Genomic DNA, 26,994 nt, shown 5'->3' on the forward strand with positions numbered 1-26,994 from the left:
GGAAAATGAGCTCCCGATCGTTTCCTCTGCTCTTTGTTGTCACGCAAACACTGGAAACAGCTTCAACATGTTTAAACGCTTTGAGCAATCAAATACAAGAGATCTTCTTTGTAGTGTCCAATGTTGTTTCCACATTACCATTTAAAAGCTCATGAAAGCACAGAGGAAGAATGACTTCCCAACTCAGGAAAGAGGACAGTCTGAGCAGCACGTGAATGCAGCATTTGGCATAGCTCCACCGTAGCTCCACCATAGCCTACAATACTCAAAAGAGTGGATAAATCATTTAGAATATCACAGCCCCACGAAAATGACTTGTTACACTAACCAGAAATTAGCCAGCCCAGGACGACACCAGATTGAAAGCTCCGGTCTACTGTGGAATACAGAGAGAGTTATCTGACGGCGATAGGCTTAATCAGCATTGTGGGAACTCGTTTGTCAATGGCTTGAATGTAACAGACATTCATTTACATATAAAAGTTCATGTTCTAGCTTTAAATCAGATGCTATATTCAAGTTTGTGCAGGCTGTAGTTTGGTAGTGTACAGCCTTTATAAAGATTGCCTGAAGTGACATGTTAGTTCTCTCTCTCTCTCTCTCTCTCTCTCTCTCAGGTGTGCTCAGCCTCCCAGAGAGCCTGACCCTTCACAGGGACCAGCAGCAGCGGCCGGGGAAGAGTGCAGAGGGCAATGCCTACAGCCAGTCTGAGCTGCGCTCCATTGAGCAGTGCTTACTGGCCACCAGAGTGGGCAGCATCTCTGAACTCAGTGAGTTGTCCTGTGTGTGTGTGTGTGTGTGTGTGTGTGTGTGTGTGTGTGTGTGTGTGTGTGTGTGTGTGTGTGTGTGTGTGTGTGTGTTTGTGTGTATGTGCGTGCACACATGCCTGTGTGTCTGTGTGTGTGTGTTTGTGTGTATGTACAGTATGTGTGTGTGTGTGTGTGTGTGTGTGTGTGTGTGTGTGTGTGTGTGTGTGTGTGTGTGTGTGTGTATGTGTGCATTAGGGTTCAGCCAATTTTGTGCGAGATCATCAGATCCTGATCACATGACAAATCCATCTTGCCACACTTCAATCTATTGGTTTGAATCTGAACCACCAGTGGTTCGCACCAATCAGGCACCAATCAGCGTCCTATGAGGCAGCTACGGGCGGGCTTTAGGTGTGACGCCAGCGAGAGCGAGCCTGTGATATACGGTGATAGACAGATGGTTCATCCAATCACCTGCCAGGTATTTTTTGAAAATGCCTGCCCTTTCAAACAGTTTCTTGAGCGACTCGTTCCCAGATGGTTATGTGACAACAAACCATCTACAGCGTAAGGTTATTGTTGGAGGCCAGTACCAACAAAAATCAACAATGCGTTTGCTCTACTCCCGTTACTTTATGACTTCCCTCATACCGTTTTTAACCATCAACCCAGAAGTCATTGGCTCAATTGTAAGCTAAAAACCGTGAATACAGCTCACATAGTTTACACTTTTTTTTAATCGCTAGCAGTTACCGTGAAAAATCAGGCTGTTATTATCAAATCAAATTCAAATGAGAACAATTTCTTCATTACATGGGGGGCTATTTTCGGCGCTATGGAACTACATTCCTGAGATCGTAAAGTGTTTACAATTGGCTTATTACGTACTGTAATTTGTTTGAAGAAAAAGTCGGCTGTCCCGGTGCGTCGTGATGATGAAATATGCTGCCCAGAGCAATGGCATGGCTCTTTGACGTGTTTTTAAACAGGTTGTTGTTTGTTGATGGTAAGCAATGCATTAAAAACATCCAACCCGAGGCTCTAGAGCCACATGCGGCTCCTTTATGGGTAGTTGTGGCTCTTTTAAGTTCTTAAAATAAATAAATAAATAAAAATCTACAAAAATAAAGGGAGGAAAGGGAGTTTTTTGGATTGTGGCTCTTTCAAAGATTTTATTTTGTCAATATGGCTCCTGAGTAGGGCAAGGTTGCGTACCACTGCTTTAGAGGAAACTCTGGAGTACATTAGGCCTTTAAAGTATGAACTCATTTACAAAAAGCAATTAAATTAATAAAATGTGCAAAGAAAATTAAATTCCATTACCTGGACTGTTTTTATGTAGCTGTGGTCAGGGAGGCACCTCCATGACATCGCAGGTCAAACAGTATGACTGCTGACGCCTGATATTTAATAAAAAGGCCAATATGATAGTAATAAGTCAGTATGTAATAATGAAGGCAAACTGATGTCGCTCAAACCCTAGAGTGCATGTGTGTGTGTGTGTGTGTGTGTGTGTGTGTGTGTGTGTGTGTGTGTGTGTGTGCGAGCGCGCGTGTGTGTGTGTGCATGCGTATGTTAGTGCGTGTGTGTGTGTGCGTGCGTGCGTGCGTGCGTGCATGTTTGTTTTAATGAATGTGAATCGCTCTATGTGAAAATCAGCATGGTAGTACCGTAAGTAAGCGAAGTAAGCAATTCCAGTGAATCAGAGCCACTTATTAAAATATGATTTTAATGGCGTCCGGGTAGTATAGCGGTAGATTCCCTGCCTACCAACACAAGGGTCGCAGGTTCGTATCCACATGTTACCTCCGGCTTGGTCAGGCATCCATACAGGCACAATTGGCTGTGACTGAGGGTGGGAAGCCGGATTGGGAGTATGTGTCCTGGTCGCTGCACTAGCGCCTCCTCTGGTCGGTCGGGGCTCCTGGTCGGGGTGAAAGGGAGCTGGTGGGCATAGCGTGATCCTCCCACGTGATACGTCCTACCGGTGAAGCTTTCCCTGTCAGGTGAAAAGAAGCGGCTGGCTACTGCGCATGTGTCGGAGGAAGCATGGTGCTAGTCTCGGCTCTCCCCAAATCGGCAGAGGGTGGAGCAGCGACCGGAGCAGCCAATAGGGCAGCATGGGGATAAATTGGCCAAGTAATTATAGTGGAGAAAATGGAGGGAAATCAGAAGAAAAAATATATAATGTGATTCTAATAGCTTTATAAGTTTTACAAGATCTCCGAAAGTTAATTGAATGTCTGTCTGCTCACAATGTAGCCTACTCTAATGTCTAAATCTTTTTTCTTTTTTTTTCAATGTACTTGGCCAATTTCCCATTGCTGCCGCGGTCGCTGCTCCACCCTCTGCCAATCTGAGGACAGCCATAGTCTAGCACCATGCTTCCTCCGACACGTGCAGTTGCCAGCCGCTTCTTTTCACCTGAGAGCGGGGAGCTTCACCGGCAGGACGTAGCACGTGGGAGGATCACGTTATGCCCACCAGATCCTTTCCGCCCCGAACAGATGTCTAAATGTTTTCTGAAATACATTTATATGAAGCAATTTACAAGGAGGAATATTTGTAAATTAATACTAATAGGTTTTTTTCAGCATCATTTGAGAAATCATGTTTTGCCCGTGTCCACACTCACACAGCAAAAAGCCCCAAAACGTATAATGTCCAGCCAAAGTTGGACAAAACACACACATTTCAGCACAAAGCCTTCATTAATGTTTCCACCTTCTTCTCTGCTTCAGAGAAACTTTCCTGCGATTCATAAAGCATCAACAAACATAGAGTGGCACGCTGTGCTGTACGTACCCCTCTGCATTCACAGCTCTATGTTTTCCCATGGCGTTCTCCGTTCTGATACATCACTGATCATATGTAACCACTGTTTAGTGACTGAGTGCGCTGCTCATTTGACAGGACACACAGTTTTGTCTCTTGGTGTGTTTGCGTGCAGCTGTGTCGCTCATTCAAGCTGACTGCTTCAGAAAACGCCACCGAAGTCTAAAAGTGCTGAAGCTATACTATGCCATATACTACTATACTCACATTATAGCTACAAATACAGTCACGTGACTCTCAGAATACAGTGTACTGTAGCTCCTAATTCAGAGGTTTTCAAAATGGGAGGCGGCCCTCCCCAGTTTCAGGGGAGGCTCAGTGAATGCAAGTGAAAGAATATTACACTAGTTATTAGTTGTCAACTGGACATCACATAGAATAACCTAAATGTGTGTGACTCCCAGAGTCAGAAACAAACCTTCAGACAGACCTTTTGATGTATTTGCTGTACAGTGTAGTCTGAAGGCAAACAGCAATATCAGGCGAGCTTGGCTAAATTATTGAGTGTCTACTCTATGGGATCATATAACATAATCATGATCCATAGGCATCTAGGAATTGAGCAAAGCTAAGCAAGTAAACTGAGGGGGGGATGATTGAGGGGAGGCCCGTAGTGTCAGACTTTGAAAACCCCTGTCCTAATTATTAATAACTAAATTTCTGACAACCGCTCACAATTCAAATCACATGTTAAATCACAGAGTATCAGCAGGGGGGAATCTCCTGAGTTGCTGTTGTCATGGCATCGGCACGTCAGGATGAGAGAAAAACAACTTTCTGTATATCCATTGCAAACATTCAGAATCAACACAGAGCCAATTCTTCTCAGGATAGATATGTTCTCCCAGGAGCTCGAGAGGAAGCGGAGCCAAATCACCGCTCCTCTGTCCATGTTGTATTGATGAGGTCAAGCAAGGACTCATTCTGCCATGTTGACACTGCAAATACGATCAGAGCTTATATAGGCCAGCGATAATGACATCAAATCAAGTCTGACAAAAATAATAATTATTGAGAAAAGCAGAATATACAACAATGACTGTGCTATCAGGCTGTTGTAAAATGTATTTTGAAAGAGTGCAAATGAGAAAAAGCAGACAAAAAAAGAGTAAAGATGGGAATGGTCGAGGGAAAGACGGATGAAAATTGTTCCATTTGCTAAATTAAATCTGGTGGCATAAAATGACTTCTTCTGCTCCAGTGCAGTGAAATTTGCATCACAGGTGCAATCTTTCGCACTGACATTTAGACTCGATTTTTAGAAGTTTGCCACTGATTCGCCTCTTTGTATTATTTTGTCTTTCGCCAAAATGGCAAATTACCATATTTGAAATGACAGGCCCTGAAATAGTGCAATTATTAGGTTTGTGTGTGTGTATCATCGTCCTGCTGCAGACGTGTAACAACAGGTGACGTGGAAGGGATTGTTTGTGTAACTCGGTATGCTAGTGAATTTGGCTGGATCTATTCTTAGAGCTGTCAATGGGTGGAGGATACCATATTATGCTGCATGCAGGCTATTTCCATCATGTAAATCTATACAATATGACATGGTCAAACAAGGTCAAATGGCAACCAGCTCACTCTGCAGGTTGAGACATCTCTGGTCTCCAGACCCAATGGAAGAGAGGGATGAATCAAGCCACATTTCCCCCCTCTATTCTGATCTGTTAGATAGACCCCGAATGAGGGTGTACTGTATGAGGGGGCGGGGTTAGGGAAAAGCGGCCGTAGCTAGGGATAGGAAGGTCGTTGAGAGAAGGGATTCCAGAGGTTTGTAGGGGGAGTGGACATGGTGCCATAAAGCTGAATGGCCACACCACTGCGCTGTGGGCTTAAAGGTTTGCGCTTGTTGCTTAGATTTTTCTTCCACTTCTTCTCTGTCTGCCATAAAATGACCAGGAGGTCAGAGACCTGTAAATACCAAGCCACCAGATATGGTGGATAGATTTCTAATCTCCCCCACTACTCAGGGGAACATGACAACCAAACAAACAAAAACAAGAACAAAAACAATCCAACTGAATTTCTTCACTCAACATGAACATGAATGAATGAATGTATTATACTGGCTTCATTTCTGACTTGATACAGCAAAGACGTACAAACAGGAAGCAAGCAGGCATTTTTATATGCTTTTAAAGTTGGTGCAGCCAAACTAATCCAAACCAAACGACGACCACCACATGTGCCTGTATGCCATCGCCATCACCACCATGAAGCCAACCTCGCAATAACACTTTTTTTATTACTATCATTATTACTCCTGCAAAGTTGACTTGGTCTCCACCACATTTTACACACAGCATATTTCAGCTGCCTGCATCATGGCTATTCCAGATAATTTTGACATATGTAGCCATTTGGCTCTGACACACACACACACACACAAGTTACACTAAGACGCACAAACCTAAACATTTAATGCTAGAGCAATCAAACTTCACATATATATTTACAAAGCGGTTCCAAAGTATGTCAGAGCACATTTGGTTGTGCAATTGGAATTGCGATACCTCAGACATCTGTGTGTGTTTAGCCCATGGGATTGGACCCAGCTGATGGCTGCTTGTGGCTATTTATGACTTTATGACTTTTTCACGTTCGTCACAACCTTTTATGTATAGTAACACAAACATGTTCACAAATGTCATTACCTACATCTACACTACAGTATATTGAGCACTAAATTCATCTTTCAGGTTTAACTCACTCATTATGTAAATAATACGGAGCAGCAGTCACGATCAAACTTCAAAAACACGTTTCCCAGGGAAAGAAATAGACCCACAGGGCCTGCTCTGTTGAAACTACTAATTGTGTTTCAGTACGTTCAGTAATACGTTTCAGAGATCAGCACAAAAAGGGTATTTCTTTTTTACATCCACGATTCCACGGTGAAGGTAATCTTTACTTTTAATAGCCCAGAATGTCGTCTTCTTGATGAAAACAGCAGAGTCTTTAGAGGGAAGTACCATTGCATTTAATGATTTTAGAATATCTCAGAGCGCTTTACAGAGAATACGTGTAGCTCAGTCTAGCTAACACTATAAACAGGATTGGACAATCTTAGAGAGGGGGGGGGGGGGGGGGGAGTGAGAGGGGGAGAGGAGGGGAGGGAGGGGGAGAAGAGAGAGAGCAGAACAAACAGGGTATAGTGGGGCTGGGCGATACGGTTGAAATCAATATCACGATAATCACAGGGGTCATTCTCGATATTAAAGTATATCACAATATGGTTCATGTGAGCAAAGTCACATGTAGTAATCCAATTATCATATTATCATATTATAAGTACCTGGCAATTGTCATATCATCGCAATATGATACCACTGAAAGACGACAAACGATAGTACTGAATTATCGCCACATTTTGCCCGAACGCTGAGGCAACAGCAGCACCCTGGAACCAGCAGCAGAGCAGCCACACCAAATGAGCAACAGCTGCAGACATTCTGACTACTCTAACCTCTACCGGAACTAACTAGCAAACAGGGAATCTAGCTAATCTACAGCATAACCTGCCCTATCCTAACCTACTCTAATCTAATCTAATCTAATCAAATTTTAGCCTGAACCAAAAAAGATCTATCTTTTCTACAGCCTAACATAAACTATTCTAACCTACCGGCATCCCTCAGCCTTGAATCGTTCATGCCTTACCGCAGGCCCCCTGGGGGAGGGATGTCCACTCTGTGCAGGAGTGGCCATGAAGCGACCTTGACGGCAGGTCTTAATGCCAGGATCGCCACTAGATATACGTAAGAAAACCTGCCCCGGGGACTGGCCCCCTGGGGTAGCCTCAGACCTTAAAAACCCATGTTCTTTTCTTCTTTTTTTTGGGGGGGGGGGGGGTAGGTAGTCTTGCTGGCCAGCCTCCCCTCCCAAAAAAAATTAGTTCAAAAAGTTGAGCCTTTAAATGTTCATAAGTTCGGGGAAACGAGATAGTTAGCCAAGTGGGAAAGGAAATTGTTTTTGTCTGTAAGTGAGAGATCCATGAGGGCACAGTGGTGGCGTCGCCTGGAAGGGGAAGAAAACAAACAAAATAGGGGTGGTGGTGGAGAGGATAGAGGTCAGTGATGGTGACGAAGGGCCAGGGCGACGACGAGCAAACAGATGAATAACGGGTAATAGGCCAGGGCGGCGGCGAGCGGCCAGCTGAGAGGCGACGAATGGCCAGGGTGATGACGAACGACCAGATGAGCAGGGCCAGCAGCGGTGACGAAAGACAAGCCGATGAAGGTCGCCTGCAGGGCCAGCAGCTGTGATAAGGATCACCGGACCAGAAGGGTCAACAGCGTTGACGAGAATCAGGCCAATGAAAGTCGCCTGGAGGAGAAAGAGAAAATAGGGCCATGTATGGAGGAACCTACACAGACACAGGTGGAACTAGGTTTGCATAACAGCTAATTAATTTCTGTCTGTGCTGCCAGGACGACTGATACTGCCACTGCTATTGACACTGCTGGCTTGTAACACCCAACTCAGCAGTTCAGGACGAAGTTTGCATGACAGCTAATAGTTTTTCTGCCTATGCTACCAGTGCTACTAATACTGACACTGATACTGCTGGCTTGTGACAGCCCGCTCAGCAGCTCAGGACTAAGTTTACATGATTATTACATTTTTGGCTAAGCTACCAAGACGACTAATACTAATACTGATACTGCTGGCTTGTGACAGCCCGCTCAGCAGCTCAGGACTAAGTTTGCACAACAGCTAATAGTTTGCACGGCAGCTAATAGATTTTCTGCGTATGCTCCCCGGGCGACTGATACTGCTGGCAACAGCCCGCTCAGCAGTTCAGGACTAAGTTTACTTGACAACTTTGTGTTTTGCACTATAATGATCGTTTCTGCATAATACCCCAGCAAAGTAATATATTGTTGGGACAGCGACAATGAGAACCTTGTATCTCCAAAATGTCAAGAAAAATAGTCTTGTTTTCAGATTGCATTGCATTCAACCCCTCAACTCAACTCAACTCAAACTGTTTTCCCCTTAATTCTCTCCTTAAGTAGCTTCAAAGTCAGTGGGAAAAAAACATGTTTCTATACTTTGTGTCAATGTCACATACATATTCTGTATGTGACCGCATCTCTTTATGGCTGCACCATCACACCAAGGAGTCTGGAGTCATGGAGTCTGATGTCTTGTGCATCATTTTATACACGTTACCATATAATTCCGCACGGCATATTTGGTATCTTTGGAAATCTTGGTATCTTGACTAGAATGCAAAATAAAGTTCTGTGGGTTTGAAGTTTGGCTGTGTGACATCATGCGTTTGAAAAGATGGTCCCATCAGTGCGACTGGCAGGGCTGACGAGGTTTTACAACATGAAAAGAGAGTTACAAGGTTTTCAGTTGGCAACAGCCACATTGAATAGTACTGTATAGCAGAGACAAAAACATACCATCTGAAAGATTAATGGTGTGGGACAGCAATCTGCCATTTTCAAAGTGATTACTTTGCTGTCATTATCCCACAGTGAAGTCTATACCTTCTTTGTTTAACCTCATGCTGGTGAGCACAGGCAGAAAGAACACCTGTGATGCAGTGTGCATCCTCACTCCTCCCTTCTCCCATAGAGGCCAGTGCATTTCTTACAGTATGAGAGTCTGTCATCTGTCATTAGTGTCTTGCCATCTCGTCTAAAGTAACGTCTCTCGACTGTGGGGAGAGACTCCAGGGGGCAGGGGGGTTTACAGCTGGCTGGCTCGCTGTGTCCTGCTTCCTCTCTGACTGAAGTGTGTGACTCATCAGCGCACATTCAGTCACACTGGACCTGGACGTCTGCATGCAGCGATGGGTCATGACTCATAATGAGGAAGGACCTTCTTAGTTCGACCTCCACTCATGACGTTACATGGTGGAAAGGGAGACGTTTTGTTGTCTCAACAACGTCGCACAACCAGAGGGAATAGGAGTTTTGTAGACACTCATTTCAGTCTTTCCCGGCCTTTCTCTGTTGGTCAGCGAGTCTTTATTAACTGTTTTTTTTTTTTTTTTTTTTTACCTTTTATTTATACAGGGGGAGTCTCACTGAGAGCAATGCTCTCTTTTTCAGGAGTGCCCTGTTCACATTCACACACACATTCATACCTGGAAGCTGACCAGTACAACCACAGTCTGATCTGCTGGCCACTGATCAGCTCCACTGGAGCAGATGGGGTTAAGGGCCTTGCTCAAGGGCACCTCAGTGGTGGTAATGAGGGAGGGGCAAGCGCTGCCTTTTCACTTTCCCCACCCAGATTTATCCTGCCGGTCCCGTATTGGTATTGGTATTGGATTCAGACAACACATGTCTTACCTTGTTGTTCCATTAAGCGTGTGCCTTCCCATGCTATCTGGTGGGGTAAAGGCTCTCTGAGTGTTTTCTAATAGATAAAGCTAATAGCACAGCAGGGGGAATATCTTCACATCGTCTTGCGTCAGGATGGCCACAGGCAGCCATGAAACATAGTCATGCCTGCATAGCAACAAATAATTGAAACAGTAACGGTGATGACGATGATGATGATGGCAGCAGCAGCTGCACGGCCGCTGCACAATGCAGCTCTGCTCATTCATCACTGCCCAAAGGAGAGCTGGATACTGTGTGGCCACATATAAAGGCTCGCGTGTAATTGCTCCATGAGGAGTGCGAATTAATTGCTTCTACATTGTTAGAGAGTCTACTTTCTCTCTTACCATTAAACATTAAACAGCGTTCACACTCTGTGATGTAATGAGCACTGTTGTTGTTACAGTATGTGGGCGTTGCTGCATTGCTGGTTACTGACCTTAAGGTGCCAAAGCTCGTAAATTCCCCAGTAAATCAACGCAGTGCCACTACGCCCCTGGAAGCTGGCCTCTCCAGGAGAGTTTGCTTCTGAAACTTTCTTCTAAGAGCTCTTCAAAGCTTTGAAGATAGAACACTCTGGCCCAGTGCTAAAAGGTAATCAGTACTGAGAGATACCTGAGGAGCTGCTGTGTCACCTCCTCAAGTCTTCTTGTTAGCATAAAGAATTAATTGCCTGGGCTGAGATCTGTAGCGGCTGCAGATAATTGTGACTGCGGAGAGCTAAGGGGGAGCTTATTTATTAACAGCACCAGGTGCCAACTTTTTTCTCAATCATATAAAAAACAATAATACAATACAATAGACGAGGGTGTGAATTAGCTATGCTGCTATTGCTATACAAGGAGGCCCACTGTTTTTCCATTGAGAGTCAAATCCCCAAGCCAACAATATATACATGCACGTTCTTCAATGTCTGACTGTGGATTAGTATTCAGACTGTTAGACTCTATGATATATAACACCACATCCAGCTAGACACAAGGCTATGCAGCTATGCACACAATTTAGATGGCAAATCAAGTGTATAGTCAGAAGTTACACAAAAGATTAAAAAAAAAACATGTTATATCAGACAAATGAATCACTGTATTAGTCATGTAAACAAACAGTGCCACAAACAGGCACATCCATTCATCATACAGTATGTAAAAAAACAAAAGCACCATTCACATAGAGCAGGGGTTCCCAAACTTTTCCATCGAAGTACCACTACGTACCAAACCAAATTTCCCAGGCACCACTTCCACTGCATATACCAACACCCCCCCCCCCCCCCCTCCTGCAATACAATAACATTTTCTGGCTACTAGCTGATTCAAAACGGACACACACACACACACACACACACACACACACACACACACACACACACACACACACACACACACACACACCTGCCAACATTAGGCTGTGAAAAAGAGGACCCCTTTGAAAATGTTTGTTCCCCCCCACGTTATTTACCTACCTTCCTGACAAACTAGCATGCCATGGTTGGTAGAAATCGATTCCTTAAGTCTTCTAGTTTCATATGATACCGGAAACTTCACTCTGGCTTTAAAACTGAGCCTGCTGCAGCCTCAGAAAGTAAATGTTCAAAATTGTGATATTTCCGAAAATCTGCCCAATCCGGCTGCTCCTCAGGGTTAATGTGTATGTAAAAACTGTCTGTAAATTTCCCCCCAAATTTCAATTGTCTGACGGACCACTAGGCGGAGTCCCACGGACCACCACCACAGTTTGGGAACAATGATATAGAGTCTAGACAGCAGCCTACATAACAACCAGTTTTGCTACACAACAACCAGTCTATACTGTACACCACTGACAGGACTGTACACGACTGTGCTGGATAGCTTACAGACCCCCTAAAATCAAAAATCAAGTTTTTCTTCATGTTCCTTCAGGTGGATGTTTGAGCTTCACTGTGCAGAATGATGTCTGTGCAGAGTTTGACACTAAGGATGTTTTCACAATCGTCTGCTGAAAGTGGGAAGTTTCTCTGAGCTCACTGAAAAGGCCGTTTTCAACCAGCATTGAATTCGTGACATCACGAATCCTGAAGCCAATCCCTGTCCAGTATTCAGCACTTAAAGCCCCAACACATTCTCACTCCCAACTCGTCATATAGCCTACTGCAGATCAGTCAGGAACCCTTCTTGTCATCACTTTGTCATGAGTTGACAGTGAAAATGTGTTGAAAGCCTGTGTCGTATGCTGTGATTGGCTAGTTAGGTTCTAGATCACCCTAATTGGTTGCCTTGGATGTTTTAATGAGGCAGAACTGGAAGTAGGGGAAGTCATTTTTAGGATTTTAACAAGATAACTTAACTTTTTTGTCGGGGAAAACCATCAGACACAAATTATTATTCAAAGTAGAGTATTTTATATACATCTTGAAACATGATTTTAGGGGGTCTTTAAGTAGTTGCAATGGTGGAGCAGACTAAATCGAGCTCTGACTCAACTCATTGCCAATGGTCTAAAAGCAAGCAACTGAGGAAACTCACTCTGTAGATGGTACTGTATGTATCACATGATCACACTGTTATGACTGGCCCACTCATTGCTGATCATAACTAGTCACCTAAAATCTCAACAACCAACAAAATATGTAGCCTACTTTACTCAGTAGTCAACGATCTGCATGTTTTTGTAGTTCACAGCAAAGCGGTCAATCACACTGTCAATATCTAATCCATAGCTTCCATACAGTAGCTTGTTTATGTCAACATGCATAACAGGAAGCTGCATCTGCCATGACTTTGCTGAGAGACAAGTAGTTGAGTGGGGGTACAACTTTAGTTGAGGACATTGGCGGTCCTTCACCTTGACTTAAATCCGCGGGAACAGTGATGTTGTTGCTTACAGGGCTATAGCGTACACGTTTCCCCCACACTTTCAATCTCAGTTGGAGAATTTTCCTCAATCTCCGAGCCCCTCTCTAGGCTTTAGGTCCCTCTTCTGCCATCACCTTCCTCTTCCTCCGTATAGTAGTGATAAGAACGTTATCACCACCTCGCCATTATCAATTTGTTCACGTTCACCCTCCGCTCTGTCCTCGCTTTAACGAAATGACATATCGATCTATCAACACACCACAATCCACATCGAAGCAACTTAATTGAGCACCTACAGCTAAATGATCCTAATTTATCTGAACAAAGCTCTCTCTGATACAGAGAAACCTGCAATCACACCTTAGCAGAGGTCAGTGGGATCTTTTTTCTTCCCTTTTATTTTCAAATAGAAATCAGCCTTTTATATTCCTTCAGTATCCTAAGTTTTTTTGAGAGGTAGCTCTAGTGCCCCTTGCCACCGCGCCTGAATGAGATATTGATTAGAACAAGGGTATCAAAGTAGGAGGCGGGCCTCCCCAGGGGGGGGCTCCAAACAGTTTCAGGGTAGGTATAGGCTCAATGAATGGAAGTGAAAAAATATGATATTAGTTATCAAAATGAGACCACATAGCCTATATGTGTGTGATTTGGTTAAAGAGATTTGACTGTTTTTTCCACTAAGAGTCAGAAACAAATAAATGCCTTCAGACAGACCTTTTTATGTATTTGGTTTAAGTATGTCAAACAGCAACATCAGGCTATCTTGGCTCAATTGTTGAGTGTCTATGGGGTCAAATAATATAACCATGAGCCCATATGGAATTGGGCAAGGGGGACACCTTTTTCCCCAGATTTGTCTCGGGGGAAAGCCCACATTCTCAGACTTTGAAACCCCCTGGATTAGAGCCTTGAGTCTCATAATGAAATGACTATTGGTCTTTCTTTTAGCTCCTTAAACTGCTCACCTTCTGTGTGTTGTCCTTCTCCCCTCCTTTCGCTGAAGGGATTCCTCTGTGATTTCAGGGCTTTACTGTAACACACGGCAGTGTTTTCCTGAAGGAGTGGCAGTAATCTCACTTTATGTGTTAAGCTGGTGCTTCGCCGGGGCACTCTTTCAGATTTGCTGTGTGGGTTTAGAAATAATCTCCCTCCTCACACCGACGGATGCCTGCCTGCTCATCCTGCCATAGAACGGAAATGTCACGGGCCAGCATAAATAAGACATCAGAATGACTGTTGTTGCTTCATTGCCACCGCAGCTCCCCTTACCTTGCTTAAGAGGGCAGTGTAACCCATTGTATCCCCATTGGTACCATAAAACGGAGGAAGAGGAGCAGGAGAGACATAGAGAAACTGCAAGGCTGTTGGGCCTGATCTTAATAAAGAATGTCCCAGAGTTTGTGTATAAGGGATATTTCCTGCTCATCAGTATTCATTGCATCAAAGGTAATGTCCACCACAGCTCTGATTGTCTTTATCAGCACAGCACCGCTGTCCCCAGAGATTGACTGTGTTACTGCATGAACGCTCTCTCCTCATTCACTCGTCCTTTTCACACTTGCCTCTCACATTGTTGAGGCTAAATGGAATCTTGGCAAGCAGCACATGGCACAATTTTGATGCTAAACAAAACGAAAACATCGCCTTTGTCTCTGTGAATGACTGTTTGTTCCCCGAACACTCGCTGCTCTGTATGTGCACACACGCTGCATTTCATTTAGACCCAACAATAAAGTGCCATCGTGATCTATTATGTTTTTGTCTTGAACATTGAACAGTACAATATGACAGGCTATTGTTCTTTTTGTTTGTTTTTTATATGTACCCTGCTCCAGAATTTCATTACCCCTTCTCATAGTGCAGTGGGGTTAGACGCTAAAGAGAAGCGACTGAAACCTGACAGCATAGCATGAGATGGAATTTTGACTCCATGCTGTAATAATACAAGCTTGTTTTTCCAGGTAAGCATAATCGCCTGTTCAATTACCGAGGCACCGCAGTAATGATGTTTTCAAGCTAGGTAGCAGTCTGTCTATCTGTCTGGCTATGCAAAACAAAACAAACTTACGCTTTAGGAAAAAAGTGCACCTCTGTTTTTGCTCAACTAAAAGCCCTTTACATTATGTGTTGTCTCTTAAGTATAATAAGGAAAGATTCTCAGAACATTGTTTTCCAAGAACTGTTTACTCCATCAAAGCCGCCTTGAGATTATTCAAATTCTTATTAGCAGAGTCCTTTCAAGCTTTGCTTTTCAAGCCCTAGTGGATGACCTTAAAGTACTAGGGAATTATGCAGAGGAAATAGCTCGGAGAGTAGCTAATGTTTATCCATAAATATTCATTTTGTCACTGAGAGCAGTCATGGGCATGGCTCCTCTGCTGAGCAGCACACAGGGATGGACCCTGCCGGCTGCTGTACCGTGGGGCGTGGAAACTCTGGATCTCCCCTGACAGAGCCGGTCCCTTAGGGGCCTGGAAGGAATGAGGATGATTCCCCCAGCGTCTTTTTAAAAGGCCAAATATGCTCAAAATACCCCCGCTCCCCAAGTCCCCCCGCCCCCCCAATCTGTGTGAGAGTGTGCCTGCACATGTGATGCCTCTCTGTCTGCATGCTTGTGTTCCATCACCTGTGTGTATATGTGTCACCAGGTGACCTGGTGTCCCGGGCCATGCACCACCTCCAGCCGCTGCATGTGAAGAACCACAACAACGGGACGCCCATCCACCAGAAGGGCAGCGCACTCCACTGGGCGCCCGAGGCCATCTACACCCTGTGCTACTTCATGCACTGCCCTCAGATGGAGTGGGAAAACCCCAACGTGGAGCCGTCCAAGGTCACCTTACAGACCGACAGGTGAGGAGAGCAGTTAGGGATGGATCTGACGGTGAAGAGGAACACTGCTTCCTCAGCATCAACACAGACAAGGCACATACCAAATATAAACAAAAGTTGTAAGAAAAAGTTGTAGTTAAGAACCAACCCTTGCCAATTACATGTGGAGATCTTTGAGTATTATATATTATAAAAAAAAAGAAAAAAGTATCAAAAGGTTGTCACCACTATGTTGAGCCTCATTTATTTAGTATCAACCTCTATGGGTAAACAAGGAATTGCAAAAGCATCAACATGTCACTGGCACAGCTAACGGCCTGTAACAGAAATATAAGTCACCTTTTTTACAATAGAAACAGTACGCCACCTAATTAGAGCAGATTTCCAACAGAAACGTCTAGTGAAGAGGTGATATGTCATGATGCACAAACAATACTGTAATAATTGAGTTGAGAGTGAAAATGTGTAACGATGCCGGTTGCTTGCTTGTAGCAGTCCTCCATTTTTGTGCGGTTGAAAATGCGAGGAGAGGGGCGAGGTTTCCGAGAGCTCAGAGCACGAGCTGTAAAGAAGGTTTTTGCCCACCAGATATCTCAGCACCTGGCAAAGTCATCACTGTCACTGTCATTCTGTACGATGGGTACAGTAAAAATCGTACTTAATGTTCCTTTAATATTCACAGGGCAACAAATAAGCAAAACACCATTATGGAAATCTCTCCTCAGGCTTCAGACCGCAGTAAATACCCTTCTGCACTTCCATAATCTCAAAGTGAATTGAATTCACACCTCTGAGTCTGTCCTCTTCCTCACCTCAATATATGACTTTTCTCGACTTGTCAGGCACAGTAATCCAGTAATGACTGCAGTAATTACTAGAGTTAGTAACTCCCGCAGTAATCCCGTGGTAACGTCCCTTCTGTAGGGAACAGCAGAGAGGATTCTGCTGTAACTGTACACCTCTGCATGCTGTTCTTTTATTATATTTCTGCCTCTCCATACTTAGCCCATAACCCCTGAAATGGCACAGCAGATGTTTTCCTATGCAAGGAAAGTATAGGTTTATATGAGTGTCAGCTTGTTGGGGAGAGAGAGGCCCTTCTGGTGACCTGAGAGGAAACGAGCGTTGGAACGGGCGTGCAGCACAGACACGTGCTCGGTCAGTATTGATAATAATTAGCATCATTGACGTAGTGGGTCATTATCAGCCGGCAGCTATAGAGCTGTGTTGCTGACTTATAAGCGAATGACATAAGATTAGGCAATGTTTCCATGCAGGCTAACTCCCCTGACCCTTCATCGTTTCTGGCCGCTGGCTAGTTTTCTCTCAACTCACTATGCCAGAACACTCGACAGTCAACTGCAGCTCCACTGGATTTCTGTGTCAATTTACTCGCCCAACCCTCACATACTTTACATATCCTGCTTATGAAACACTTTTTCTGCTGAGTTTACGAGCTATTCTTTCCCCTATATTTCATTATTGCTCATATTACATATATTCATATTACATATATTCATAGTAGCCCAGCATTTATAACTGGAGCTGTTCAGTATTTCCTAGAGTTTTTGGTGGAACCCCTTGTCAGCTTGTGGCAGCGGTGGGAAGCGGGGCTGACAGCTGATGCTGAGCAGTCCTCCTGTGGGGCTCCAGAGTAGCGCCTGTAACGGAGCGACTTATCAGCTAATGTCTCTCCTAGGTGTCCGACGCACATCTGCTATAGCTCCCCTCGCCATAACAGACGAAAGTTTGGGCGTATTCATTTGCATCACGTCGAAGCGAAATAAGTGAAAGCCCTGAGAAACCTGATAGACGTCTTCGCTTAATTACAATTCTTGAAAGAGGGTTGCGTCGAAACAACAAGACCTTGAACTGCTCGTGAACCTGCTTTCCGCCGGGGCTGTGAAGGAACGTATTGTCGTTAGACGTCTCATGCCTCTTGATGAGGCGTCGTGCGCCTCCTTAATGAGGCCTGTGCAACCGAGAGCGTCACCGTGGCTGTGGGTCACGTTTCTCCTTTCCTTTGAAGAGAGGGGGGAAAAAAGGTGTACATTTTGTCAGGTGATGAAACTCAGGAGTATTAAGAGAGCATAGATCCACCCGTCAACTCGTGAGAATAGCGCTGATGAGTGACTAATAATGAGCGACAGATGTGGGCCGAGCGCATGTCAAGGACAGTTCAGGCATTAAGACATCCTCTGTGGATCCCAGAGGAACAGAGCGAGCTCCTTCAAGTACACATCTCACAGAGATCTGACAGCTCATTCAAAACACGTGACCAGCGATGGAAGCTTCCTTCTCACTGCTGAGGAAGACCGGAGCTGTGCTGAACAAGAGCTACGACCACATGCACATTTCCAAAATGCAGGATGGTAGGGGCAGCCTATAGTACTCTGCCTCTGACACCCTGCATTTCAAAATCCCCCACCGTCCCCTTTTAGCCAATTGGCATGAACACAAACACACACCTTCACACACACACACACACACACACACACACACACACACACACACACACACACACACACACACACACACACACACACACTTGATCTCCATGCCAAATTTCAGACTCCTAGGGCGAAAACTGTGCCCACTAAAAGGGTGGTGAGCTTTTTGTGTACCGAGCAACCGACCGACCAACAAAGTGACTTATGGAGCTGCTGCTCACAGCTAAAAATGCTCCTAGTGAATAGGTGGAATACATAGTGGGTCCATGTCTCTGTTCCAGCCTGTTTAAAACAGATCAAACAGAATTTGCATTTGTTATTCCTATGATCTTGGATAGTTTAGATTTGCAAACATCAGAGTATCTCTTGGTGAGGCACCAATTTTTTGGGTCTTTGATTCTAGCTTCTTAAGGGAGTGACGCTCATGTTCTCAAATATTGGCTCAACTGGATAAGATCATTGAAATGAAATAACATGTGCAAATTCTGCATTTGGTGGATTTTCCTTGCTAGTGGCAGATGAAGCACTGTGGATGAGTGGAGTTCACTGTGCGGCTCTGTTGGTGAGAACATGTATCTCTGTCTCCCCCTGCAGGCCGTTCATGTTGCTGCCTCCCCTGATGGAGTGGCTCCGGGTGGCGGTGGCCCACACCGAGCACAGACGCAGCTTCTCTGTGGACAGCGACGACGTTCGGCAGGCCGCCAGGCTGCTGCTGCCTGGAGTGGACTGCGAACCCCGCCAGCTTAAGTATGGCCCTAAGCCGCACACTTGCTTTTTAAGCCTTTTATCTTAATGATACAAACAAGGAAAGACATGCATACTTCCTTGTACACTCATCCTCCCTGTAGTGAGAGAAAATAAGCCCAGCCAGGTATTTCGGGAAAATAGGAAACAAGTGCAGAAACCGTCAAAACACCGCCTCCGGTATGAATCACTTTGTGTGTTTTTGCCCTTCAGAACGGATGACTGTTTCTGTGCGTCGCGGAAACTGGATGCTGCCTCTACTGAGGCGAAGTTCCTGCAGGATCTGGGCTTCCGTATGCTCAACTGCGGACGCACGGACCTGGTGAAGCAGGCTGTCAACCTGCTAGGGCCGGATGGCATCAACAGCATGAGCGAGCAGGTCAGAGACGCACTCACACGCTTACCGATACATACTGTACTCAGGCACATTTTGTACATTCACGCTGCCTGAGAATCTGTACTTTTCAAGTATGCCACTTCCCTCCAAAACACCATCCGGTCATACATACAAAAGCTTCTTCTGAGGTAGTTTTGCCTGCAGCTCGCCTGCTAAGTAATTTTGCATTATGTGCTAACATCCACCTCCAGTACAGTAAGCCCCTCAGGAGAATACAGCATGTATAAGTCAAATCATTTTTTCAGGGGGAAATCAACACTTCGCCCGTGGCTGATGTGAGCAGAAACTCTCAAACTTGCATTTTCTTCAGACAAGCTGTTTTGGTGTCTGCTCTGGGGCCCAGAGGAATACTCATTCATACAATATCTGATGAAATTTGGATCATCCGCAGCACAACATCAAGTTGCAAGCTCTCATGATACTTGATCAAGTTGCCTGGAGGGGAAACTGTCAGTGATAGACGGTTTAAAGCAGACCAACAGTTCAGCTTTGGTTCATATAACTTTTTTTTTCTTTTCTTTTTTAGTGACGGTTTTTGGTAAAAAATGTGGTGGATGGATTTAGGTTTTACTGTATTCATTGGGGCATAATGTCAGTTGTGGAACACAAGTTAACCTACGAAGCAATCTTTTCTGCGTGCAGGGAATGACCCCGCTGATGTATGCGTGTGTCCGTGGAGACGAGGCCATGGTGCAGATGCTGCTGGACGCAGGAGCGGACATCAACAGTGAGGTCAGTCCTGTTGACCAAGTCTCTTCCCAGCATCAGCCAGTCTGGCTTGGACATATGGGAAATGAATGAGGATTCAACTTCTTGCAGTTATTTTTTTCCGCTGTGCAGCCGATCTAGCCAGTGTTTGTGAAACCAGATATTAACAGGAAGCGCCAACAGTCTGTGCAGCAAGGCACATGACAGAAACAATTTTCAAGTGTTGGCAATGGCTACCGTGACTCAGATTGTAACGAATGAGTGGCCGATGACACTGAGTAGAGATCAGATGTCTATGAGAGGTGAGAGAAGCTGACAGGAGCTTTTGTTTTCCTCAATATTCACAGTCTATTGTTTCATGTTGTGCCATTTAAGTGTTAAAATGATTTATTTCTATGCATGTATAAGTGTTTATGTAAGTATTTGTGTGCTGTTGAATTGGAGAAAACCAATCATGTCATCCCTCATCCCCCTCTCCTCCTCCTCTCCCCATGCCAGAGTCCATTTGCAGTCCACTGTGCTCATGACCCTTGTCCTAAGCACAAAGCACCTTCGATAGACCTTGAAGACCAGAACTCCCTCTCAGTTGTGCTATAACTGAATGCATCTGGTCCTCATTCTGGTTGCTTTGATGCATTCAAATGCTTTTCCCTCACCCAAGTTCAACAATGATCTGTTCTATCAAAGTGATTAAATTGAGAATCTGAGATATGGACATGTTCAAATATCACACAAGTTTTGACCAAATACCTCAATATCGATATTGCGACAATATTGTAGGGAACGCAATGTACACCAGATGCGTTACGGCTGCGTTGCGGATCTGGCAAAACTGCCGGATCGACTCTCGCCCATGTTAATTGATGGGCGATACATGCGGTACGGAAGAATTACGTACCTGTTCTATTTTGGTTGGATCCCGCATCCGTCTGACAGATTACATGAGTGTGGATCTGTTCGCAGCCGTACCGCATCTGTTCCGGAGGCGGTGTACATTAGTGGCTAAAGGCAAATAATAGAACAGTCTGGTAAGTTCAGAAAATCACTTTACTGTAATGCAGCCTTTCAAACCAGGAAAAGAAAATGCTTATGCCATATCAGGATATTACGATATCCAAAATCTAAGATGATATCAGGTCTCATACCATGGTATCGATATAATATCCATATATTGCCCAACCCTATAAGAATCAATTTACCCGCAGAGCAGCTGGTGGAAGAAACGTGTGCCTTTGTGCTTTGTTCAAGCGTCTCATGTATGTCGTGCTTTCATTCATTCTGCTCACAGTTCACCATTCATTTCGGCCTTCAAGTGCCCCCCAGGCCCGAGAGATGAGCCCTAGAAAGGTCAGTTGGGTCAGGCAGGCCCGACCCGCGGTCCCGTCAGAGAGTCAGAGCGGAGAGATAAAAAGATCCGAGTGGGACCATTAGGACCAGACTTGACTAGACAGATCAATCCCCCGTGTTCATTACCAGGCTAACACTATGACAGGCTGTCCTCTACAGCCCCGGGGCTCCTAGTTAATTACTCTATAGTCCTCCTTTAGCGCCTCCTCGCTGCTCCCCTCCGCTCCTCCCTGCTGCTGCTTGTCTGTGCTCCAGCAGGGCCATGTAGTCGTTTTAATGGCTTCGTATATCTCTCTCCCTCACTTTCCCCCTCATATTTTGTCCCCCTCCTCCCCGCCTCCCTGTGTCATCTCCTCAGGTGCCAAACTCAGTGCACAAGCACCCCTCAGTCTATCCCGAAACGCGGCAGGCGACGCCACTCACTTTCGCTGTGTTACACGGACATGTGCCTGTGGTGCAGGTAGTGACGTCCTTTCTCACCTGTGATTTCTCTCATTGTGCTTCTCGTTGTGCGTCACTCCCCCTGGCTGGTTGGCTTGTCATTGTCATTGCTGTCATCAAAAGGTACTTGGTGGTAATGATGATAATGAATCGCCCACTATGCGAGTTTTCTCCTGTCTGTCTTTCAAATGTATTGTATTGGAATTGCACTTGTGCTATGCAGTTGGGGTTGTTTTGTAGGGCATTTATCTTCAAAGAGGTCATTTGCTCAGACAAATTTGCGAGTCTGAACAATCCTCTTTGACATGGCTTCCTCTTGTCAATTTGCATTTTTGTACAAATGGATCAGGACCGCATTCAGAGAGTGGAAAGCGGAAAGACTGCCGTCTAATGGTTATCGAACTCATTTAGGTCATTTGGTTTTCCCCTAAATGATGTTTCTGTCGAATTTTAAATCGTTAAATCCGAATGGAAAGTGGTTGCGCCGTGCTCTGCCCATGACCTGAGTACATCAGATGAAAGAAAGAAAGTAGGTTGAAAAGGGAAATTCCAGGTGCAAATTGTAAGGTGGATAGGCAATGAAATATGTGATGATTTCACACTCCATTTTCTATGCAATTTGTTTTAACTGCAGGTCATTTTTCAACTCGTAAGGAGCAGGTTGAGCTGCAGATAAAGTTATGGGATTTTGGATTGTTGAGATTACTTTCTGTTATGTGGGGGTGGGGGAATACCCCAAACATTGGCAAATCAATGATAATATGTCTTTCGGCCAGTCTAATATATCAGGTATAATGTACTTACAATAAGATAAGATGAAACTTGATTGATCCCTGTGAGGAAATAAGGCAAATAGAATATGAGCACACAAATGGAATATGAAATATAAATTATGTAGAACATATGGGTTTGGAAATATGGGGACAGAATATGGGCTACTTACATACATGGATTATTTTACAGTTGTCTCTACAGTTGTGTATAAAAACTGGATGATTTTGAATGAGGCTTATAAGACACTGTAACAAAGTGACCAAACAAAAGGTACAATGCTGAAAACATTGAATGCATTATTGTCTATCTACAATTCACTTTCAAATTACATTACAAACAATGCATTTCAGTATCATAGTATCCAGTATCTCACTGAGAAATCAGAATAAGTAAGGATGCCTTCCTTCTTTCCAACCAGCCTCCATCAGAAATAAATGACAACGAATTATCTATTCCCACAGCTTAGGTCTCACATCATTATATAAAGGGCAATACAACATAATGTGAATTTCATTTTCAATCTCATTGATACAGTGTGAAATAGTGCAACCATTATGAAAATAGTCTTCATGTTGTGCAGAATATAACTGAGAAAGGGATCACTGAAGTTGAAGTTAGATGAATTTACATGTGGCCATTCATACTAGAGTTGTGGTGTAAGGAGCTGCTGTCTGAAAGACTAAACACTTTACTGAACATACTCACTATCCAGATGCTGATAGCATGAGGGAGCCACTGGGTGAGAGAAGCTCAAATCCACTGACCTGACATTAAATCTGACTCCAACTGACTCTGCCATCTCTATCCTTCTCTCTCTCCCCTCTCCCGCCGATCGCCCCCCTCCCCGCCCGACCTCCGCAGCTGCTGCTGGATGCCACGGCCAACGTGGAGGGCTCCCTGCAGGACGGGATGGAGAACTACACAGAGACGCCGCTGCAGCTGGCCGCTGCTGCAGGTACCCAGCGTGTCCCATCCGCCCGCTCCTGCCCAACTCTACCAAGCTGACAATACCAGCTGGCCGTCTAGAGCCAGCTGATAATAACACCTGACGGTCAGCGTGATTACTGGCCCACTTTAGAGCCATATCTGTCCCCCTGGAGCTGAAAAAATATCAAGTCCAACAGAGGCATGCTGATCAAACATCACTTTCATCTCTCTCTCTGTCTCTCATTCTTGTTAATCTATCTCTTACTCTCTCGCTCTGTCGAATTGCGTCAGGCGCTCTAATAAATCCCTTTGCATCCACAGGTAACTTTGAGCTGGTGGGCTTGCTGCTGGAGAGGGGGGCAGACCCCATGGTGGGAACCATGTACCGCAACGGCATCTCCACCGCCCCCCAGGGTGACATGAACTCCTACAGCCTAGCAGCAGCGCACGGACACAGGTGACACACACACACACACACACACACACACACACACACACACACACACACATACACACACACACACACACACACACACACACACACACACACACACACACACACACACGTGTGCGTGTTCATACTCAACCAACAATACACACTCTAGTGCAGTGCCTGAATTGGACCAAAAAAGGTGCCAGTACCCTTTAATTCAGGAAGTTGCATGACATGAGCATCGCATGTGTCTTGGACATATTTATATTATACACATATCTTGGTATGATATCCCACTTCAAATGTATTGTTGTATGCATTAGAAGTGGCTATTTAATTTGGGGTCTGAGTGGCATCTCTTCTCTTGATCTATGCAGCTTTGTTTTTGACTGCAGTTTGACTCACCATGTGGCGTGTGCTTGTGTGAGCAGTAGAGAGGCTAGCGGAGTCCTGCCTTCACTGGATGTTAAATGGATGCATAAATGAAACCCTATCAATTCTCTGGCACACTTCTTTTTCATACAGAGAGGTGGCGGTACTCAGTAATAAGTAAGGGTACTCATATGGACAAAAATCAGAAGTGCCGATACACTCACTGGTCCATTTGAGGCTGTAGTGTCAATAAACGGAAGATACACACCCTTACTCTGTTCATTCTTGTTTATACAAAAACAGAAATGTCCATGAAATGGACACCTCAATGTCATGATTTTAGTTATTGTTAGTAAATAGTTCAGCGCATTCAGAAGCTTTTTCTTCAAACTGCTGCTTGAACAGATACAGGTACATAAGTGAAGGGCAGGTGACACACAAAATGAAGTGCACTCTATTTTATTACTTTTTTGTGTATAATGCACAAAAAAGTAATAAGACAGAGTGCACTAATACATAGAGACAAATCCATCAAAGTTTCTTCACCTCTTCCATGCCCCTGTTCTTCCAGAAATGTCTTCCGTAAGCTGCTGTCCCAGACAGAGAAGGGGAAGGGGGACGTCTTGTCCCTGGAAGAGATTCTGGCTGAAGGCTCGGAGCTGGAGGAGAAGAGCTCCTCTCAGATGGACCTGATCCGGACTGGGAAGGCTAAGCTCAAAGCCCTGAAGGAGGCCATGTACCACAGTGCAGAGCACGGGCATGTAGACATCACGATCGACATACGCAGCCTTGGTTAGTATCTCTAAAAGACTCTACATGACCAGTCAAATGTTTGGATACACCACATTTCTCTTTATTTCTACTATTTCCCACATACATTTTAGAATTTAAAACTAACTGAATGAAACCAAAAAAGTGTTAAAAAAAAATCTAAATTGTCCTATAATTTGGATTATTTAAAGTAGCCGCCCTTTGCCAAGGCAAAGGCATTTGAAAGGAATTCATACATAAGCATCAACTTATATTTGTCTAAGAAACACATTTCAGGCATTTAAGGATTTAAATCAAAATAGTTTTACGATGGAGAGAAACATTGTACATTCAGTCAGGTGTGTTTATGCTTACAAAGCAACACATAAACAACATATTTCTGGACAGTCCGTTCATCCTTTCCATGTTTGTTTGTTTGTTTGTGTGTGTGTATCTTTGATATGTTCCATGTGTGTGTACCTCCGTCCTCCCTAACAACTTTTCAGGGGTGCCATGGACTTTGCACAACTGGCTGGAGTCTCTGCGCACGTGTTTCCAGCAGCAGCGCCGGCCTCTGATCCAGGGCCTCCTGAAGGAGTTCAGCTGCATCGAGGAGGACGAGTACACCGAGGAGCTCATCACTCACGGCCTGCCACTCATGTTCCAGATCCTCCGAGCCAGCAAGGTACGCCTCTGTCTGCGCCCAATTGCACAATTACTGTGGCATCGCTTCAGTTTAATCACCCTGCATCTGCTTTGCGTAAGTGGAGACCATTTGCAATTTTCAGCGGTGGGGTGAGACTTTTTTTCCTCTCTGCCTCAGAGTTCTTAAGAAACTGGTGTCTCAAACTGTGTATGTTTGAGATATCATTCATAAGTATTTTTGCAAAATTCCAAATAATGTGGGGTCACTCACACTCACACTTTTTTTGGAGAGACTTTTGTTGGAAGACACTTATACGTTTCTTTATTATACCCAACCAGAAGTCTAAATTCAGTGGGTCTCAGCATTCTTGCTGGAGGGAGTGTGGCTCCACGTCGGCTGATCATGCACATATCTTTTGGTTGTGTCCATGTATTCAACCGTTTTGGAAAGAAGTGGACCAATTAATCTCTGAGATCCTGGCCCTGAAGTTGGACTTTTCTTTTGCATCTCTATACCTCGGAATCCTCCCTGATGGACTCGGCAGAAGTGACACATATCTTTTGAAGATACTTATAGCCGCAAGCAAGAAATCAATTACCAAATGCTGGCTACAGAAGAATCCCCCCACCATTGCCCTCTTTATCAATACAGTTAACTCTATCCGCTCACTGGAAAAGATGACCTTCGCTCTCCGACTTAAAAAAGAGAAGGGGGATAGATCTTGGGAAAAATGGGAATATTACTACAACCTAGATGTCTAACAAGTTAACAGGCAACCTTTGTCTTGGTCTTGTCTCTGTCTATTAGAACTTTGTTATTATTGCGAACCGCTCCTGCACTTTAATTTAAACTAATTTTTAATTTTCCATTCTGTTTTTTTTCTTTGATGAGTGAATTGTAAGGTCCCAGACTCCACCTGTTCCATGTCCACACAAAAATAAAAAGTGTAAAAAAAAAAAAAATGAATTAGCTACATTTTATTCTGCTGTAGTAATCACCATCGAGGCCGTTTGCCTTTGACAATTTCACAAGCTCTCTCTCCAAATTACTTGCACTTTGTAATGACATTTTAAAATTGTTTAGATTCTAGCAAGCCTTCTTCCTATGTTTCTATCTATCCCATTATTTGCCACTTCATTCTGCATATTTCACCTTCTTTCATGTCTGCCTATTCAGTATATTGAGTGAGCTTTACGCCCTCTCTCTATTTGTATGGCTGTCATTACAGTAGGTAGTCCCGCCGTCAAACTTCACAGTGACTGACAGCGCCCCCACAGGCCTACTCAATATCAATTACCTCAAATGATTATGATTTATGATAGGCCCCCCTCTCTCCTCTCTGCTGCTACTCATTAGATCAGGGCAGCGTTTCATTACCCTGGCTCATGATCCCTTTGGTAGGCTG

General features: G+C 44.5%; 1 protein-coding gene across 1 annotated transcript; it reads left to right on the top strand.

Annotated features, from left to right (window-relative positions):
* Positions 1–617: 617 nt before the first annotated feature.
* LOC310771964 (ankyrin repeat and BTB/POZ domain-containing protein 3-A-like) lies at positions 618–25,628 on the top strand (the record flags this gene model as incomplete). The annotated part of the gene is made up of 10 exons (XM_083664458.1): positions 618–770; positions 15,417–15,621; positions 18,645–18,797; positions 19,008–19,173; positions 19,834–19,923; positions 21,605–21,706; positions 23,323–23,416; positions 23,710–23,845; positions 24,765–24,985; positions 25,450–25,628. Coding segments are annotated over 10 exons (1,499 nt in total), but the record flags the coding sequence as incomplete, so codon positions are not given.
* Positions 25,629–26,994: the final 1,366 nt, after the last annotated feature.

This window comes from Poromitra crassiceps (assembly GCF_964638095.1).
Source record: "Poromitra crassiceps genome assembly, contig: HAP1_SCAFFOLD_1621, whole genome shotgun sequence".
NCBI classification, from domain to species: Eukaryota; Metazoa; Chordata; class Actinopteri; order Beryciformes; family Melamphaidae; genus Poromitra; species Poromitra crassiceps.